This window comes from Camarhynchus parvulus, chromosome 2 (assembly GCF_901933205.1).
Source record: "Camarhynchus parvulus chromosome 2, STF_HiC, whole genome shotgun sequence".
Taxonomy (NCBI): domain Eukaryota; kingdom Metazoa; phylum Chordata; class Aves; order Passeriformes; family Thraupidae; genus Camarhynchus; species Camarhynchus parvulus.
Window position 1 is genome coordinate 125,164,419 of NC_044572.1, and position 20,503 is coordinate 125,184,921.

At 39.7% G+C, this 20,503-nt stretch overlaps 1 protein-coding gene across 2 annotated transcripts in view; it reads left to right on the plus strand.

Annotated features, from left to right (window-relative positions):
• WWP1 (WW domain containing E3 ubiquitin protein ligase 1) overlaps positions 1 to 20,503 on the plus strand; it is a 65,601-nt gene that overhangs the window by 18,361 nt on the left and 26,737 nt on the right. The window contains exons 2-6 of one of the 2 annotated variants that reach the window (XM_030943958.1): positions 11,117 to 11,207; positions 14,837 to 14,975; positions 17,165 to 17,289; positions 20,041 to 20,178; positions 20,276 to 20,342. In XM_030943958.1, the coding sequence (XP_030799818.1) occupies positions 11,138 to 11,207; positions 14,837 to 14,975; positions 17,165 to 17,289; positions 20,041 to 20,178; positions 20,276 to 20,342 (539 nt within the window). In that variant the 5' untranslated portion in view covers positions 11,117 to 11,137. The remainder of the gene's footprint in view (positions 1 to 11,116; positions 11,208 to 14,836; positions 14,976 to 17,164; positions 17,290 to 20,040; positions 20,179 to 20,275; positions 20,343 to 20,503) is intronic. The other variant, XM_030943959.1, reaches the window with a different exon arrangement.

Here is a 20,503-nt window from a genome sequence, read left to right on the forward strand (position 1 = left end):
TTCATCTAAGCTGATTAGGCAATAACCTGTTAATTTAAAAATGTCAGTAGCTGAGTTAGTGATGAAAATAACTGATGACTGAAGCCTTAAATAAATTTAATGTTTCCTTTCTCTTAGTTCCTAACCAGTTCTTGATTTCTAATCAGTTAAGAAAGGATGAGTGGGCTGCAGCTGTTAGAGTCTTTGGAACATGATGGAAGCGGTTAGAATCTTTGGAACATGATGAAAACAGAATCAGTCAGTTCAACTAATTTGCTCTGTTCAGTAAAGCCCTTTTCAACATAAACCATGACATAAAACTTTATGTATTTGTCCTGGTTCAGGACAAAATTAGGGGAAATCTCCAAAGGGAGTTCCCCCCAAACACCGGGTTCGGGAAGGAATTCCTCGGAGGAGCAAAGTGGAAAACAAAACCTATTTATTGACAAATAACAAAAGAACACTCCCCAACACAAGAAAAGAAAAGAAAAAAACCAGTTCAGTGTTGTGGAGGGTGCCAAGCTTCTCTTGCAGGCTCCAGAGATCCCGTCGGACGTCGGACGTCCCAGGTCAGGTCCAGAGCCGGTCCAGTATCTTCAGGGGAGGGTAAGAAAGAGAGGACGAAAGAAAAGGGAAAAAAGAGGAAAAAAAAACAGCGCAGAAAGCAGCAAAGGGAGAAAAAAAAAAAGCAGCTATCAGCTAGGGCTAAGGCAGTAGCAAGCAAGCGAAACAGCAAGCAGAAGCAAGCCGGCCAGCCAGCCAAGCAGCTCAAAGCCAGGAAAACAAAAAAAAAAAAAAAGGCAAAGTGCACCCAGTCCCCCTCCCTCCTCCCTCCCCGCCCCGCCGCGGCAAGACGGCCGGGAGGGGGGGAGAGAGAGAGAGAGAGATGGAAAAAAACACAGCTGCCAGACACAATACACGATATTGGGATAAAAGCGGTCATCCCACAACACTCCACCCCTTATCCCATATCGTGAATATACAATAAAAAACTTTCATTTCACTTACTCACACCTTTGACACTTACGCATTCCTCTCATCTTACTTGTTCAGACCTTTGACACTTACAGTTTCCTTCTGTCTCACATTCAGAAAACAATGACATTCATATATGAGCCTTATCCCACAATCAGGTCTCCCTGAGGTACACACCGTGTTGTTCCATCTTTCTGCATTATCCACCACGTATAACCTGGTCCTTGAGCAAAAACAATCCCACGGATGGGTTTGTCTGTACTCGAGGCAGGGTTGATCCATACTGTCTTTCCCAATAAACCTCTGACATGGGCCACTGGGGCTTTATCCCCATCTACTATATTAAGGAGCTCAGACTGAGCAGGACCCGCTCGGTTGGTGGAACCTCGAGTGTTAACTAACCAGGTAGCCTTCGCCAAATGCTGCTCCCAGTTTTTAAAAGACCCCCCACCCAATGCTTTTAAGGTGGTTTTTAACAATCCATTATACCTTTCCACTTTCCCTGCAGCTGGTGCATGATAGGGGATATGGTATACCCACTCGATGCCATGTTCCCTAGCCCAAGTATTAATAAGATTGTTTTTAAAATGAGTTCCATTATCCGACTCAATTCTCTCAGGAGTACCGTGCCTCCAAAGGACCTGCTTTTCAAGGCCCAAGATAGTGTTACGAGCTGTGGCATGAGACACAGGGTAGGTTTCCAACCATCCCGTGGTGGCTTCTACCATGGTTAGTACATAGCGCTTGCCTTGGCGGGTTTGAGGCAGCGTGATGTAATCAATCTGCCAGGCCTCCCCGTATTTGTACTTAGACCACCGCCCACCGTACCAGAGGGGCTTCAGCCGTTTAGCCTGCTTAATGGCAACGCACGTCTCACAGTCCACGAATAACCTGAGAGATACTGTCCATGGTTAGATCCACCCCTCGGTCTCGTGCCCATTTATAGGTGGCATCTCTACCCTGGTGGCCTGAGGCATCATGGGCCCATCGTGCCAAGAATAACTCTCCCTTATGCTCCCAGTCGAGATCTATCTTCAATTCCCCTATCTTTTGCAGCCTGATGTACTTGCTGGTTGTTTTGCTGCTCTTCATTAGCTCTACTTCTGGGGACATGGGCATCTACATGCCGAACCTTCACAGGTAACTTCTCTAACCGAGTAGCGATATCTTTCCACTCTTCTGCAGCCCAAATTGGTTTTCCTCTGCGCTGCCAGTTCGCCTCTTTCCATCTCTTCAGCCATCCCCATAGAGCGTTGGCTACCATCCAAGAATCGGTATACAAATAGAGCCTTGGCCACTTCTCTCTCTCTGCAATACCTAGGGCCAGTTGAATAGCTTTGATTTCAGCAAATTGACTGGATTCACCTTCTCCTTCAGTAGCCTCCGTAACCCGTCGAAAGTGGGACTCCATACAGCTGCTTTCCACCTCCGTTTTATCCCTATGACGCGACAAGAACCATCGGTGAATAAAGCGTAACGTGTTTCTTCTGCTGGCAACTGATTGTATGGTGGAGCTTCCTCAATCCGGGTCACTGGCTCTTGTTCCTCATCCGCGACACTAAAGCTCTCACCTTCGGGCCAATTTGTAATTATTTCCAGGATCCCAGGGCGATTTAACTTCCCAATTTGAGCGCTGGCGTAATGAGGGCAATCCACTTACTCCAAGTAGCATTGGTGGCATGGTGGGTAGAGGGAACCTTTCCTCTGAACATCCATCCCAGCACCGGTAGTCGGGGTGCCAGAAGAAGTTGTGCCTCTGTACCATCACCTCCGAGGCGGCTTGGACTCCTTCATAGGCGGCCAAGATTTCTTTTTCTGTTGGGGTATAGTTATCTTCAGACCCCCTGTAGCTCCGACTCCAAAATCCCAATGGTCGGCCTTGGGTCTCGCCAGGCACCTTCTGCCAAAGGCTCCAGGACAGACCATGGCTCCCGGCCGCAGAGTAGAGTACGTTCTTCACATCTGGTCCCGTCCTAACTGGACCCAGGGCTACAGCATGAGCGATCTCCTGCTTGATTTGGACAAACGCTTGCTGCTGCTCAGGGCCCCAATGGAAGTCGTTCTTCTTGCGGGTAACCAGATAAAGGGGTCTCACAATCTGACTATACTCGGGGATGTGCATCCTCCAGAAACCTATAGCACCTAAGAAGGCTTGTGTTTCCTTCTTATCAGTTGGTGGGGACATAGCAGTAATTTTGTTAATAACATCCGCAGGAATCTGGCGCCGTCCATCTTGCCACTTCACCCCCAAGAACTGAATTTCTCGGGCAGGTCCCTTGACTTTGCTCTTCTTAATGGCAAATCCAGCTTTCAGGAGAATATGAATGATCTTCTCTCCTTTCTCGAACACTTCCATTGCCGTGTTCCCCCAAACAATGATATCATCAATATATTGTAAATGTTCTGGAGCCTCACCCTCTTCTAGTGCAGCCTGGATCAGTCCATGACAGATGGTAGGACTGTGTTTCCACCCCTGGGGCAGTCGGTTCCAGGTATACTGCACTCCCCTCCATGTAAAAGCAAACTGAGGCCTGCATTCTGTTGCCAGAGGGATGGAGAAAAATGCGTTAGCAATATCGATGGTCGCGTACCACTTTGCTGCCTTGGACTCCAGCTCGTACTGCAGTTCCAGTATGTCCAGTACAGCCGCACTCAGTGGTGGAGTCACTTCATTCAAGGCACGATAGTCCACAGTCAATCTCCATTCTCCGTCAGATTTTTGCACGCGGGCCAGATAGGGCTGTTAAAGGGTGAGTGGGTTTTACTGACCACCCCTTGGCTCTCCAGCTCTCGAATCATCTTGTGGATGGGGATCACGGCATCTCGATTCGTCCGGTACTGCCTGCGGTGCACTGTCGAAGTGGCAATTGGTACTCGTTGCTCCTCTACCTTCAAGAGTCCTACTGCAGATGGGTTCTCTGATAGTCCAGATAAGGTATTCAATTGTTTAATACCCTCTATCTCCACTGCAGCTATTCCAAAAGCCCACCTGAATCCCTTAGGATCTTTGTAATAGCCATTCGGAGGAAGTCTATGCCCAAAATACACGGAGCCTCTGGACCAGTCACAATCGGATGTTCCTGCCACTCCTTCCCAGTCAAGCTCACCTCAGCTTCCAACAAAGTCAAATGTTGTGATCCCCCCGTCACTCCAGCAATGGAAACAGGTTCTGTCCCCACGTATTCTGATGGCATTAAGGTACACTGTGATCCAGTGTCAACTGGATAGTCTTGTGGCTCTGATGTGCCAGGCCATCTGATCCACACCTTCCAGAAAACCCGATTTTCCGTGCCTCTTCCTGGCTAGAGGCAGGGCCCCTCTAAGCCAGATTGTCCTTTTTCCTTGGGCGTATGCCTTAGAAGTTCCTTCAAGGGGATCGGACATGTCATCGTCATACTCAACATCTCGGCTGCGAGCAACCAGAGCTGCCCTCTTTTTGGTGATACTTCCTCTTCTCTTCAAATCACGCACCCGTTGTGCCAAAGCAGCAGTGGGTTCTCCATCCCATCTCCTCATGTCTTCTCCAGACTCACGCAGAAAGGCCCGTAACTCAGCCCGTGGGGGGTACCTTCTCTCGCCATCAAAGGAGCGCCAGCGTTGGATACCAGGGCCTCTAATTTGCACAGCCGAGATTTGAATAAGGTCCTCCTTAATCTCTTCCCGGAGTTTCTTATGATTCTCCTCTATTTTGTCCTCTAGTTTCCGCAGTTGTGTTTCCACTGCTGCAATTCTGGCATGAGTTGGTCCATGCACAGCATCTGCATACGCTCGAAGCTTCTTCGCCATATCAAGCACAGTCTCATATGTATCATCCCGCTTCATTATTGCCAGAGCAGAAGCGTATTCAGGTGGCCCAAGTCGCACAAGTTTCCTCCATATTACAGGTGTGCATGGTACCAGGTCCGGATTCCTAGTTGTTATATCATCTGAGAAAATGAGCTCTGCCACCGCCATTTCTCTCAGGCGTTGGATCCCCTGCTCTATGGTCTTCCACCCTGTCTGCTGCATATAGAGATCATCAGCACATAAGTATCTTTGTGCTACACTCTCCAGGACCCGTTCCCAGAGGCTGTGAGGGCTAGCCCTGCTCATCATACCTTGATGGATGACAGTATCCTGCGACAGGGATCCCAAATGCCTCGCTTCAGTACCATCCAAAATCGTAACCTCCCCTGCAGCATCCCAAAGGTGGACTAACCAACTGATTATAGATTCGTCAGGTTGTCGTCTGTAATCCTTTCTTAGGCCCCTGAGGTCCTTCAGAGAAAAGGAGTCAGTATTAGCTCCAGAATCTGTGCCCCTTGATGTGGCCTCTGATTTTAGTGAGGGTCCTTCTCCTGCATCATCATCATCATCCTCCACCTTTCGATCGGTCTTGTCTTTACACTTTCCACCTCTTGTATTAGCTGCAACAGCCATGGGTTGGGGCCTGTCGTCTGATTCAGCTGCTAGCCTGGAGCCAGGGATGTTATCTGCAGCCTGGGTCACTGGGATAGTAACTAACTTATCTCCCTGTTCCCTTTCTACTATCTGCTGCTCCACAGTATCTAGCAGAGTACGGTAAACAAACGCTAAGGCCCAGCTCACTGCAGTAAGTCTTTCCTCCTTAGTATTACCATGGCACTTTTCCCTCAAATACTTTGCCACCTCGACTGGGTTCTGAATTTGATCAGATGGAAAGTCCCAGCCTATAGGATCAGCAAATTCCTTTAAAGTCTGGCCCATATCCTCCCATTTCCCACTCCAGTCAAGATTTTCCCTGCTTTGTTTTACTCCTGAATCAGGAGTCTCTCTAACCCCTCTAGAGATCTCGGCTTTCATTTTATATACACTCCAGACAGTATAGGAAAAGCTTAATAAGTTAAATGCCAGAAAGATGGTTTCTTTTAAACTCAGGGGAAATTCAACATTTCCTAATAGAGATGTCAACAATTTGGAGGAGAAGAAGGAAGACAAAAGCTGAGAAGCCCCTTCCTCCTCTTCTCCCCAAACAAACTGAGTACACAGCCATGACAGCAATCCATACATTCCTGAAACAAGGTTTTCCATAAACCTCCGACAAATCAGCACACATAAGACCAGCCCAATGACTATTCTGGTTAGTGCCCCCTGCTTACAGAAGCTACTTAGTACGGACAACACCAGAGCTATTTTTGGGTAAGGAAATAACCCTAGGGACCACAAAGGTATTAAAGCTTCAAAAACCCCAAGGGACCAGAAATACCGGCAAACTTTCACCCCAAATGACATTATGAATTACCAATATGCCCACAAAACAACCAAGACCAAAATATTATTGTTATAGGTTTGTTTTCCACTGTCTTCGGCCTCCTTCGTTTCCCGGCCAATGCACCAAAAAGGATGTCCTGGTTCAGGACAAAATTAGGGGAAATCTCCAAAAGGGAGTTCCCCCCCCCCAAACACCGGGTTCGGGAAGGAATTCCTCGGAGGAGCAAAGTGGAAAACAAAACCTATTTATTGACAAATAACAAAAGAACACTCCCCAACACAAGAAAAGAAAAGAAAAAAACCAGTTCAGTGTTGTGGAGGGTGCCAAGCTTCTCTTGCAGGCTCCAGAGATCCCGTCGGACGTCGGACGTCCCAGGTCAGGTCCAGAGCCGGTCCAGTATCTTCAGGGGAGGGTAAGAAAGAGAGGACGAAAGAAAAGGGAAAAAGAGGGGAAAAAAAAACAGCGCAGAAAGCAGCAAAGGGAGAAAAAAAAAAAGCAGCTATCAGCTAGGGCTAAGGCAGTAGCAAGCAAGCGAAACAGCAAGCAGAAGCAAGCCGGCCAGCCAGCCAAGCAGCTCAAAGCCAGGAAAAAAAAAAAAAAAAAAAAAAGGCAAAGTGCACCCAGTCCCCCCTCCCTCCTCCCTCCCCGCCCCGCCGCGGCAAGACGGCCGGGGGGGAGAGAGAGAGAGAGAGGGAAAAAAAACACAGCTGCCAGACACAATACACGATATTGGGATAAAAGCGGTCATCCCACAACAGTATTGTTGGTAAAAACCTATGTTTATTTTTAAAAGTTTAAATGCTTTTTAAAAAACTTTCCTATATTTTAGTGTGTTTTCCTAAATAGTATTTGACCTTCATGTCAGTATTTCGTTTACAGCATACCAAAAATGTGGAACTATAATCATTGCTTAGGTGTAAATGCACCTAAGTGTACCTTATTGGCAAGAATATAAAATAGATTTCTGTTATAGAAGGATGTTAATTCAGCACGGTCAGAGCAGAACATTGGGGGACTGTTGTTGTGGATTGCAGTCATGCCCCTCAGCCAACCACAAGCCTAACTTTGTTTCATCTCCGTCAGCTATTGAGATCTCCCTCACAGTGCAATAATTTCTCCCAGGTATCATGGTCATTTTTTCTTTTAAGAGAAGAGATGCAAAGCTAAGTGTAGTGAATTCTTGCTTCCCTGTTATCAGAAGATTGACAAACATCTTTGCCAAATGCAGTTAGCAGCTTAGTAGCTTGCAGAGCCAGAAACTCAGGTTTGGGCAGGTGGTATTGCAGATAAATCAGCGCATGAAGTTTGATGAGATTATACAATGAACTGTCTACTTGAGAATTCTGACACTATTTATTTATTTATTTCTGTGTTTATTTTGCTTTGCACATCCTTGATGTAAAGTTAAAAAAAGGACAAAACTCATCCAACCAACCAAATGAAAACCAACCCCCACCCTAGCATTTTAGATCTACATAGGTTAAACAGTTGAAGGAAAGAAATAATCATAATTTTTCAATTACAGAAGTATGCCTAAACTAGTTTTTTAATGTGTCTTTAGAACTAGATTGCAGATCTTGGTTTCTTGGGAGAGTTTGAGTTTATTTGAGTTGTTTGAATGTGTTACTTTTATGACGTTTTCCATAACAGCGGCCTCCGAAGTCAGGTGTAGAAGACCATCCAGTGGAATGTGTGAAGAAAATCTAGGACTTAATTTCTTTCTTATTTTTCAGTTAAAATATAAGCTTTATTTAATACTGATACTGGCACCCTCTGTAGGTCTGTATGTTGGATGGTCCTGTGTCACATTTGGTTCATGAGGTGTCCCGAAGACAGATTTAGTATTCCACAGTATGATGGGGTCACAGTAGCACCTTCATTTGTTCATTCACTTCCAGTGTATTGTGATGGAGGCAGTTTACTTGGGCTCAGTTAGGAGGATTTGTGGATTATAATATTTAGTTTTTACTAAGCAAACCCTCACAAAGGCAAGTAGCTTAAAAAAAATTCCTACAAAGAGACCACGGATTGAAGATAATACTAATAATATGAATAATAAGAACATGGCAGAGCTGATGCTTTTTCTACTTCTAGCGTGAGCTCTTGGTCAGGTGTATTAAGAGATAAAACCATTGGCAATTACAGGTGACAAGAAGTCAGCCAAAACAATTTGGTTTATCAAGAATGGTATTTCAAATACGGATGTACATCCGCTAGTGGAAATGATGAACATTGTTTCTTGAGGTATCAGCTGATGATAGTATGAAGCCATCACAATTAGCAAAGCATTTAAAAACTAAGCACCCAAAACATGAAGACAAGCATACAAGCATCTGCATTTTTTTTTTTTTTCAGCAGTGTGGAAGTCATGATGAACTCAATCCAAGATTTTACAAGATTTCACTAAGCTTAGTGTCAGGCCATTAGAAGCCTCTTTTGAGATTTCTCAGTAGCAGAAGACAGAGATTCTGTTGGGGAAGCATTTCCTCTTTCTGCAGTACTATAAATGTCTGAAATAATACATGGTAAACAATGTGGTGACAAACTAAAACACATTCTTTTGTCAGCAGATAGTGTTGGAAGATGTCTGGAAAACATTGCCAAAGTTCTGAAGAAACAAATATCAGAAAAAATTACACAGTGGGAGAGGCTTGCTCTACCGACACTTAGATGAAAGTATAGGTGTTTGTGGTGTGGCTCAACATATGGTGATTGCTAGATTTTGGGTCCATAATGAAATTCGCAAAGAACTAAGTCATTAGAGAAAGATGTACCAGACAAGAGACATTCTTAAGCATAAATTCTAAACAGTGTCTTCTTAAATAACCACATTTTTAAAAATGGAAAAACTGTACAAAAGTAACTACAGATGGAGTGGCTAATTTGACCAAAGTAAAAAAGGTTCTTTGCTAAGGTTACAAGTTGAGCATGACTTGCAGAATTCATTCGCTGCTTCATGCATAGGCAAGCAACAAGAAAGTTGGAGCCATAAGTGCACAAAGTGCTGCAGGATGTCATTATTGTGGTTCATTGTATGAAAACAAAACCTTTAGATAGTTGAGTATCTAACATAATCTGTAATGACACTGGGTGTGACCAGGAAGATCTTGTGTGCTATGCAGAGGATCAGTAGTTATCATGGCAAAGTGCTTAGAAGAGTTCTAAAACTTGAAGATTAATTACATGTTTTATCTCACAGAAAAAACAAGTGTTACGAATTTCCTGACCTGTCTGGTGATAACAGTCAGCAGTATGCTGACTATCAGTTATTTAAAAAAAAATTAAAGACAGTTAAGATACCTCACTTGAAGGTCAAGATGGAATTTTAACAAGCAAGAAACCTATTGTTTTTTGAAATAAACTGATGCTATTGAGAAAGTATTTTGAAAATGGATGTTTTGAAATGTTTCCTAGTGTGATTTTTGTTGCCAGAAAAGATGTGTCATTTGTAAAACCTTCTGTATTTGTAGACTTAAACTTGGAAGCGGAATTTCCTTATCTGCTTAAAAGTCCTCCCAGTTAAGAGTTTCAGAATCTGAATTTTTTTATAGAAGTATAAAAATGTGCCTTCCATTGGTTTACAATAGCAAGTGATTGATATCAGGGAAGATGGAAATTTATGGCCATATTTCAAGAAAAATCTTTGCATAATTAGTGGATGAAGATGCAAAATGAGTGTCACAATTTAGAAAGAGTAGGCAGCGACGCACTTTGATTTAGATGTACATATCTCTGTAAAATGTGTTTTCCAACCATGACAGCCAATAAACTGAATTTGAAACTAGGCCTTCAAATCACTGTATTACAAGGTGCTAAGTCAGCATTTTAAAAAATGCTGAAGCATATTCAATCACATGGCTCTCACAAAAAAACCCCACTTTTTTTTTTAGTAAGAGCAAAAGAGTTTTTTACCATTAAAATATTAAAAAATACTGCTTATTTCATCTTCATTTCATCCTTTTAAATTTCTGGTTTTATATGTTGTAATATATACAGAGTGTATTAGTAAAGTGGTACATATATTTAATTTAGAACTAACTACACACGTACTGTGGGGGTATGTACTCAAAATTTTCATACTTACAGAAGTGCATGGTCAAAAAGGTTTGGTAACAGCTCTTCCCATATTGTTATTGAAACCAGTCGTATTCACAGAAGCAAATATGTGGAAGTTCATCCAGATCAGGGAAAATCTATTTTACACGTATATATTCTTTTCTTGTGAAAAGTAGTTGTCTGATAGAAACAGAATGTTTTCCTTCTGGATGTGTTTCAGGTGTAGTAGTAGTTCAGAAGGACAGGAGTGATGCTCTTTGCACGGATATGTGCTGGGATGCCCCAGCTGGGATCTGACACACTCAGTTTTAGTTGCTGAGTGGTGAGCTGGGTATCTTTGTAAAGTGCTTCCTGTCTCAATAGATGAGGGAAGCAATTTGTGGGTGGATAGCAGTGGGGCAGGAAGCTGGTGGCAAATCTAGGGATAGAATGCAAACGTTTGTGTGAATTGCTGTCATTACTGCTTGAGTGTATTGTTCTGGTGACAGCATGATTTTCAAGCATGTAAACATTTCAAACGTTTTGTTCATTTCAAATTGTTGGTGCTCAGCTTATCTGAAATCAGACCATAAGTATGTCTTCTAGAGAGAGAATTATTGATATATCACAGCTGAATTTCTATTCTTGCCTTACACAGTTGTTCTAAGCTATGTAAATATATATGTTACTGAAGTGTCTTGGCATCCTTAGAGGTGTAACGTGGGACAAATTTCCAAAGTGATTGCTTTTTTTAGCTGCTGTTATGAAATAATGTGTTCTGCTGTACCTAAATAATACTTGGTAACTTCTTGATTAGTTGAACATTTTATTTAATAGCTGTAGCTGACATGCAGAGATAAGTACTTTTTAATAAGCTATCTTGTTTGCTTTTTTTAGGCTGAAGCCTAAACCTCTGACATGGCCACAGCCTCACCAAGATCTGATACAAGTCACAACTGTAATGGAAGATTACAGATGCAAGTAACAGGCAAGTAGTGATTTGTGTCATAGAGATTTTTACAGGAAAACATACATATTCTACAAAAGCAATCCTGGAAGTGAGTGTAAAAATGAGCTATTTAATATCTTAATTAATGATATGAATGTTACAGTTAATAATGTGACTATAATATATATAGATGATTTGAGGCTAAATAGAGATTATCCAGTGAGTTGCATGATAGAGTTTAATAAATCGTCAAAATAAAAAAAAAGTATTCTGTACAACAGTACAGACAATTGCAAGAAATTTTGCTTGGGAACAAGTGCTTAATGAGATGTATTCTGAAGAGGGAACAGAGATTACTGAAATTCTAGGAAAAACGTCGGTGGTTGTAGTGAACCCCAAGCTGAAAATAGGTACAATGTTGTAGTGAAGGTGGAGAACTGGAGGAGATCACAAAATTTGCTAGCCCTTCAGAAGACTAAGTTCTTTCATTAAATATCAGGTAAATATTTGTTGAATATAATATCCTTAGGGCCACCGGTTAGACTTAACAGACCTATGGAATAACTTATGTTGGAAAGGACCTTTAGTGATTCCCTAGTCCACTCTTCTGATGAAGGCAGGACTACCTTTGAAGTTGGATCAGGTTGCTCATTATATTGTCCAGGTGAATTTTCAGTATCTCAAAGTCTGTAGATTACCAGCTTGTGATAAACCATGTCAATTTGAATATTTTTCCTTCTATCCAGTTACAATTTGCTGTGAAGTCACCTTTTTCCTTTTGCTCTGCTGGTGTTCATAGTTTGAGGCAGAAATAAGCCATCCCAGTATCCATGGAAATTTCTGGAAAACAGTCCTGGAACTTTCTGATTGTGCTGGGGACACTTTTTCAGTAGTTGTTGAATGGGCCGAGTAGGTTATGCATTTTGCTACCGATGGACAAGGACTGGTCAAAGATGTGACAATTGTTGTCAGTCTTAGCTACTCTGTCTGTGGGATGGCAGAACAGAACTGAGGCTTCCTGATAGTTTGAAGATAAGCAAAGTGCATCTAAGTAAACAATAGCTAATAGTGACAGTGTTACAGCAGTTAAAAGTAAAAATGTTACCAGCACATAGGTAAGATACTGTACATAAATACACCTACCATAAATATATATATATATGTGTATTTATGTGTATAAGTATTATTTTGCCATTGATAACTAACTTGAGCTTTCCCGGGATTTTGAGAAATCTGGGAATGCTGAAGTAAAAATGGATGCATGGCTAGGAATATATTAAAGCTATCCTGAAAAAAATTTTGGAAAAACATGAATAAGATACCACGTCTTAATAAAGGCTGCATCTAAAGAAAGGTGCATCTTACTAGATGATCCAAAGATGGCCAGGTTATCTGAGAAAAAATATATCATTGAAGAGTCCCCCAAATGGATATTTTATTAAATTAGATAAGAGAGGAGCCTCAAAAATTATTAACTTTATGTAAGGAGCACATTACTCAATAATGTGATGAATCATCGAAACTGGCAATGACTAATAGCAAAGATGGAGCTGCCTGTAGAGTGAATGTATATATGTAACTGTAAACTGACTTACACAAATGACCCTTAATTTCAGATCTGTGTCTACAGAGATGGTAATTTTTTATCCTGTGCTGAGCTCCTCCTTATGTAAATAGTCTTGTATTTTTCTGGTACTGGGACTTCTTTTGACTCCAAGAAATCTGGATCAGGGCTCAAATGGGAAGAAGTCTTTACAAGGTTTGTGGTTAGTTTTTTGAAGGTTTAGTTCTCTAAACCTAATCTTTATTGCAGGATCACAGGAATGAATGCCAGTGGCATTCTGAGTAGTAGGAGGCAGAGGAGTGTGGGACTGTAGTATTGCTGACCTACACTGCATAATTATGTGCAGTTTTGTTTATGCTACTGTAGAAGCTATAATTATTTCAAGAACTATACTTAAAAAGCAGTTTTATAAAGGCAGCAAGTATCATAGACTCATTTTGCAAACAAAGAATTTGTATGGAGTGGTGACTTGTTTGAATTTGGACAGATACAACATGTTGTAGGCATGCTTTGCCATCAGTATGTGTTCAAACATTCTTGGTGAGATCTTGTCTTGTTAGTTCTTTTGGAAGTATTGCTGCTATTATTATCCTTATTCATAGTTTTTTTAAGATGTCCTAACCAAAAGATGATCATGGTCTCCTTTTATGTTTGGGGACTCAAAACTTACTAACAAAACATAATCAGACAAAAAAAAGGGGAAATTAGGACGAAGCTTGAATATCATTACTAAATACCTGTATTTTAATAAATGTTGTATTTTCCTTTGGAAAGTAAATTGTGGAGGAAAATGTGGAAGAAGTAGAGGTTTTCAGAGCTTAAAAATATATCATGATTTGAGATAAAAAAATATGACTTGTGTGTGGAATTGCAGTTTTAGTTTACTACAATCCAGCTTTCATCATTATCAGTTGCCTTTTATGACCCATGATGTATTACTAAGACTGGGCTTTTCAAATGTGAGGAAGTTAAGTTTGCACCTTTTATTTAAAACAAGTAAAAGTCCATGGCTAGTTCCTTTAGAACCTTGGATGGTTGCATCCCACTAACTTTTAAGTGACTAATGTTTATGTCTCAGAATACTGCAATCCAGAAATATGTCTCCCTTTCAATTTAGTAACCTTCCACATTGAGTTAGCAAGTACCATAAAGGAAAGGAACGGGGAAGAATTATTTTCAAATGGCTGAAGTTACTCAGCCTTGTTTTAGTTTGCAAGTGGAGGAGACAAGAACCACAGTGAAGCAAGGGAGGAATTAGAGAAGGCAGAGCCAGCAGGTAAATATAGTTGAGAGTCCATTCTTGTGGTCTTTTCAAGACACTATCTGCCTGAAATAGAATTTAAAATCTTGGCAGTTGGGCTGCTGTTGGTTTTTATAGTGACTTCCTCAACTGAGCGCGGAAGAGGGAGAACAGATGTATGTTCAGGAGCACAGAGGAACTGACCACTGATTTGGACGTGGAAGTAGCTTCTTTGGTCAGTGGTGTTTCTTAATTTTTGAATATTTACCTGAAACTTTGAGATCATCTGCAAAGCTGTTCAAGTAGAGGAAAGCTAAGAGTATCTTTCTTAATTTTTGCAAACTGATGTGTAAACCCAGAAATTCAACCACGCAGTAATACAGGCAATGAAATGAAGCTCTGTATACAGGGACATTTTGAAATAGGCATGAACTGCATCGACTTTCATAACAAAATATAACTAAAAAATAGTCTGTGTCATTATGCCTCAGATGCATCATCAGATATACTTAGGCATTTTTCAGTTAAGGGAAGAGTAGGGAGAACAATGAGAAAACAACCTACGTTATTTCCAGTGTTTATCCCTAAAATAATTGTGCTGTCTGTACAACCAGTCCTGCCAGTGTGTGGGGAAAAGAGTTTGTGACACTTGGTTTCAGCTATCCGACAAAGTAGCTTTTGAAAAGAAAAGCTACTAATAAAATAAAATGGTAATTTTTGCATTTACTTCTTTCTGTTCAGCAGAAGTAGAGTAGGTGAAGAAAAACATTGCCTTTCAAAGTATTTCATACAGTGTGTAGGCAGGACATTTTCTGTTTTTCAGCAACAGTATGCTGTTAGAGATAAAGCAATGTATTTTATTAGTTTCTAGTGCCAAACTGAAACGGAAAAAGAATTGGTTTGGAACAACTTTCTACACGGAATTAACGGCAGATGGAGAAATTAAGAAAACAGCAAAATCAAGTAGTTCTTCAAATCCCAAATGGGATGAGCAGCTGACAGTGTAAGTAGATTTTTTGGTTGTTTGATACTATTTATTAGACAGACATTGCAGGCAAATATTTACTAAGCTTGGCTGCCTACATAGTTTGCTCTGGCTGTTGATGTCTAAATGCAGATGTAAGTTGGTATTTATCTCAAATGATTTTTTTTCTGAGTCCTTACAATGTTTTGAGAATATTTTTTTTCCTACAGAGTATGTTACTTGCACACAGTGGCACTACATGATACAGTCTTGATATTTGTCAGCACTGTGTTCAACCATACATTGCTACAAAGACTTACTAATTGTAACCATGTCATTCTCAACTTTAGAAGGAAAAGTCTCAACTGGATAAGTAGCAGTTATGAGGAAGCTCACTTCCTCTTTTGAACTTCCCAGTGAAGGGATGTGCACACAAAAACTGCTGTTACCTCGCACCTTACTCTGATATTTGACTGTTTTAATCTTCTTGTGGTTTAGTTTGGTTTAACTATGCTAGGGGTGTAGCTATACCTGAATAGAACTCCATGAAGAGCTGGCAATCTTGCACTTGGTTAGAGTGCTTTATTCACAAGCAAGGTTATATTGGTTCACACTTGGGTCTGGGAACAGCATAGCTCCTATCAAGTGGCGTTGAGCCTGGGCCAGTACATTTCACAGCATCTGACATGTCTGTGTGCAATAGCCAGCTTTGCTAGCAGTAGGAGCCATGCTAGATTCCAGTAAATGCTGGAGAGCAAGGAGTGGTGCATCTCTGGGGAACTCTTTGCTTGGGAACACTTTCTTACTCCAGGGTTGCTCAGAAGCAAGTAGGTCTTCCTGTGCCTCAGTTCTTGCCCTTTGCAGTGTTGCAGAAGAGAGTAACATAGTCTTGGGCCTGAGGATGATTTCCGGGATCAAGAACTAGAACAATTACAGAGCTATCAGTATACTCACAGGGACCTGAGTTTCTCTTGAGGAGGCAGTTTTGCTTTGGCAGGATTTTGTGATCTGATAGAAATTAGGTAAATTGCAATGCATAGTAATAGCAGACTCATTTCTTGAGTATTGCTTACTCAGGGTCTTACTCTTATATGTATTTTTAAGGTATTCTGGCCCTCTCTTCCTCTGGCTATTGGAATGGTATTTGAGGTTAAGTGACCTCTCTGGCTTACAAATTCCCCTCACTTTTATGAGTCAGCTATATATTTGTGAGTGTAGGTGTTGGGGATTTTTTTCCTTTACTTTGTTGAGCTGGTCTTTTACTAAGACCTCCCTTAGAAGGCAGTGTAATCAAAATTGTGTTTCAGCAAAAATGATCCAGCTTGTCCAACATGTTCAAGTGACTGTAGAATTAGTCTTGTTGTTGGGAGAGTGGGGCTTGTTTTTATTATTATTCTCATCATTGCTGATACAACTTTCTGTATATATTAGGTCAATACTTATGGATATGTGGCCTTTGACTTTTTGCAGTGAAGTACTTCTACTCCTGTTTTGCACAGCCAGGACCACCTTTGCAGTACTAGACCCTGTATTACAAAACTTACTTTCCAGGACCTAGCATAGCTTGAGAGGGGAGAGATCAATATCAAAGCTTGTAGTAATATTACTGCAGTTGGGTCCTTTACCTTCTGCTTCCCTCCAGTTTTTACTTTAGCTTCATCATTTGAATTTTCCTCTCTGATTTCTGTGAGTATGCCTTATGGTTTTATATATATTTGTGGATTCACAAAAAATGTTTATCAACACTTCCATGGCAGGTTGATACCTCTTGAGTGGGCTCTTTCTTGAAAACAGATGCTTTGTTGTTTTTTTCCTTTTTGAAAAATACTTAGTATTTTTCTTTTCAGTAACAGACAAATATACTTCTCACCTTTTTCTCCACATTTAATAGTGCAAATTTTTAGCTAGAACTCTGGAGGAAGAGGGGAAGTAAGCCTTTCATAAATCAAGATTTGTTTTATATATCTGAGATTTGAGCTGAGTGTAGGTTATTCTGATGCTTCTCAAATTCCTTAGGCTATCATAGTAATGTACTTTAAGTTTCATACTAAGTGTAGATATCATAGTGTTTGCAGTTCTTAGTTAAAAATTTCCGCTTGCAATACAAAACTGCACTTCATTAATATCAAAAAATACGAGAAAGTGAATAAAGTTCAAATACTCCTAATAACAAGAATTAATTCTTAAAAATCTGTATATATCTTTTTTTAAATTTATTTTTTATGCAGGCATGTGACTCCACAGACTACGCTGGAATTTAGAGTGTGGAGCCATCACACTTTAAAAGCAGATGCTTTATTAGGAAGAGCCACTGTAGACTTGAGACAAGCTTTGGAAGTACACAATAGAAAATGTAAGTTATCATGAAGGATATTTTGAATAAAGTAAAATTATTACTACTAATCTATATATCAAACTGACAACCAGACTACTAACTATACATGTAATTACAACTGACTCTCAGTTGATATCTTTACTTGTCTCTTCTAGAGATGTCTGTGCTATTGAGAGCATTTCAAATGTAACACTGGGGTGTAATACTATTGAAACAAACAGTAGAGTATTAGTTGCTGAAAGCAAAAGCAGAAAGTAAAAGCAGAAATACAATGTTTTGTAGCAAGCTAGTAACCAATTTGATAGATCTGTTTTAGATTTGGTAACCAAAAAAAAAAAATTTAAACTTTCAGAAAAGCTATGTAATTTTTCAAGTTTTTCTTCTCTGGAGTCACTAATAGAAACACTGGATATTTGTCCTTCATAATTTAGCTGCCCAGAGAGCAATAGAAAACATTGATTAATGAAACATTTGTGATCTTCCTTTTAGTACATTAGAAATTGATTGTTCCATGTAACTTCTAATATTTTCTAAATATTTTTAATAGAATATATCTGATTTGCTATTCAAAATTTTTTTTCTTTAGTACAACAAGATGGTGAATCCACACTTTAAATTCCACTCCAGAGTGGCAGTAGAATTCCAGCTAAAAGCTAAACCAATCTTAACCTTTCTCACAAGTTATATATATATAAACCTGAGGTGAACGTTTAGAACAGTGGGGATAAAGATGAAAAAAAATAAAAAAGCTAAATTTTCCTGATTCTTACAGAAAATTGAAATAGAATCCAGTATTGAGTGGGTCTTCGCCAACAGTATTATTACGATTCAGCAATGAATTTCATAGTTAGGCAGAAAATCTTCTTTTACCTCAGAAAACTGTATGAGAATAAATTGGGTTATAATAATGTTAGCCACAAAAAAGTATTTCTAAATACTTTCTATGAATTTCTAACAAAATATTTAACATTTTATTACTGTAGATCATGGGGAGATAGGATCTAACAGCTTGACAAATTCTTTCAGGGAATGGTTGACTAAGTTTGCTGTACATTGCAACAAAAGTAATTTATGTGCCATGTTTCTTATTTGAGCAAGTCAGTAGTTAGACACTTAGTGGATTATCTAAGAATTCACTAGTAGAATAATCTGACTGGTATCCTTAATTAATTTAGTTATTGATACCTATTCTAAAATGCAGCACTTGAAAGGCTCTTTGCTGATGAAAACGGAACGGGAAGTCCTCTAAATGCAAAAACATTAATTTGGTTCCTTTTTCTGCTAAATACCACAACTATTAAATTGCTGCCCACACACCTCACAGTTTTCTTACCAGCTCAATTAAGCTACAGCCAACAGCTGATCTGATTTAGGAGGATAACCTATAAAATAGCAGAAGCTAAACCAACCACCCTTTGCAAAAATTAAAGAAATGTGTTAATTAAACAATTCAGTGGTAGGTTAGTTTCTTCTCTTCTTTGAGATAGTACTTTTTTCCAAAATGTGTATTGCTAAATCAGTAATCCTGTAGATTTAGGAGCTTTGTGCTTGCTGCAGAGGGTTGAAGTCCCTTAAAATCCATTGTAGCACAGCAGTGTGTGTCTGCTGGTAACTGCTGCCCAACTACGCTGTCAAACCTGCTCTTTCAAGTAATAGCTTGGGGGTATCTGGCAGTAGGTTATGGCAGCCTCCCCTGTTTTCATGTTTATTGGTCACTTATGATGCATGAAAAAAAATGGAAATGCTAGTTTAATGCATAGAAGTGCCTAGTTTAAATTTAACTTGGAATGCTATAATATGGAGGGAAATATGATGGCATGTCTTTAAAAACTAATCTTTTAATCTGAGAGCACAAATACTAAAAGGTCTTAACCATTTTAACCTGATTAATGTGAGCTCCTAGCTGACTGTGTTTGGATTTATGACATGTAGCTTTAACTGTTGTACTTGTAGTAGTTGATTTAGAGAGAATTACATAGCATCCTCAGCATGTTTTACCTCTGGATTATATATGTCTCTCTATAAATGTGTGTGTTGCTTGTCAGTCAGATTGAATTATTTTACTGCACCATCAGTTATCTCAAATTTTATTTCAGTAAAAATAATATCTGATTTAACTTTTGGTTACCTGAGGCATTCTCTCTTGCTGTGTAATCCTTGGAGTTGCAATCTATGAAAATGCTAGAAAGGATTCATTAAAAATAGTTTTAAAATTGAGGGAGGACACTATGCATTCTTTGCAGTTTCATCTTCCTCAAAGAGATGTTTTTTTTCAATGGTCTTTTAGAATTAGGTTTGAAAGGTGCTAAGAGAAATGAATATAGGCTCTGGTTGTAAAATGAAGGGTTCCCAGTGACTTTTTAATATTTGGATGTGTGGTTCAGAAGTTGTTTGACTTTAAGCCATCACATGTTATGTAAGTAGTGCATAATTTCCAAAGGGCTTAATGGAAATGGCAGACCTGGGAAATCATTAACAACAAAGTACTGAATCCATATGGATTCTTTAGCATACCTATAGAATATACAATGTACACCGACAGTTCTTTATAAAAATAAAGTGTGCATGTACACACAGCAGCTGTAAATACATACACCTCCATAGTGATTCCTGCTTTGATTTGAAGATCTCTGGTGTTCAGTTTTGTAGATCTAAATGCATATATCACGTTTGTGTGTTGAAGATCTCTTTTAATATTATTTAGAATTTAATTTTTCCTCTATCCCTTCTTTCCTTCTTGTCCCCTACCCACCCGAATTCAATTTTTAGTGGAGAAGGTGAAAGAACAATTGAAACTCTCTTTGGAAAACAAGAGTGGCATGGTGCAAACAGGTGAACTGACTGTTGTGCTAGATGGTTTGGTTGTTGAACAAGAATCTCTTACAAATCTCAGTTCATCAGCAACCAGTAAGTTAAAATAATTAAGTCAGATGATAATATTTAGATTAAGATTTCAAACAGATATAATAGAGTATTTCTGTTGAATTTGTTTCTTACTGTTCAGTAGAAGTTCAGCAAAATGGCGAGGCTGTACATGAAAACAGAGATGCTTCAGCAAGAAGTTCATCCAGGTTGGAATTTATTTTTGTGTTTTATGCGATATGAAGTGTATCAGCAAATTTATCTGTTGAAATGTTTGGGTTGTTTGTGTTTTGGTGGGTTTTTTGTTGTTTTTTTTAAATGGTTTTGAAGATGAGAGATTTTATCTGTTGAGGTCTAAATTATGTTGCCA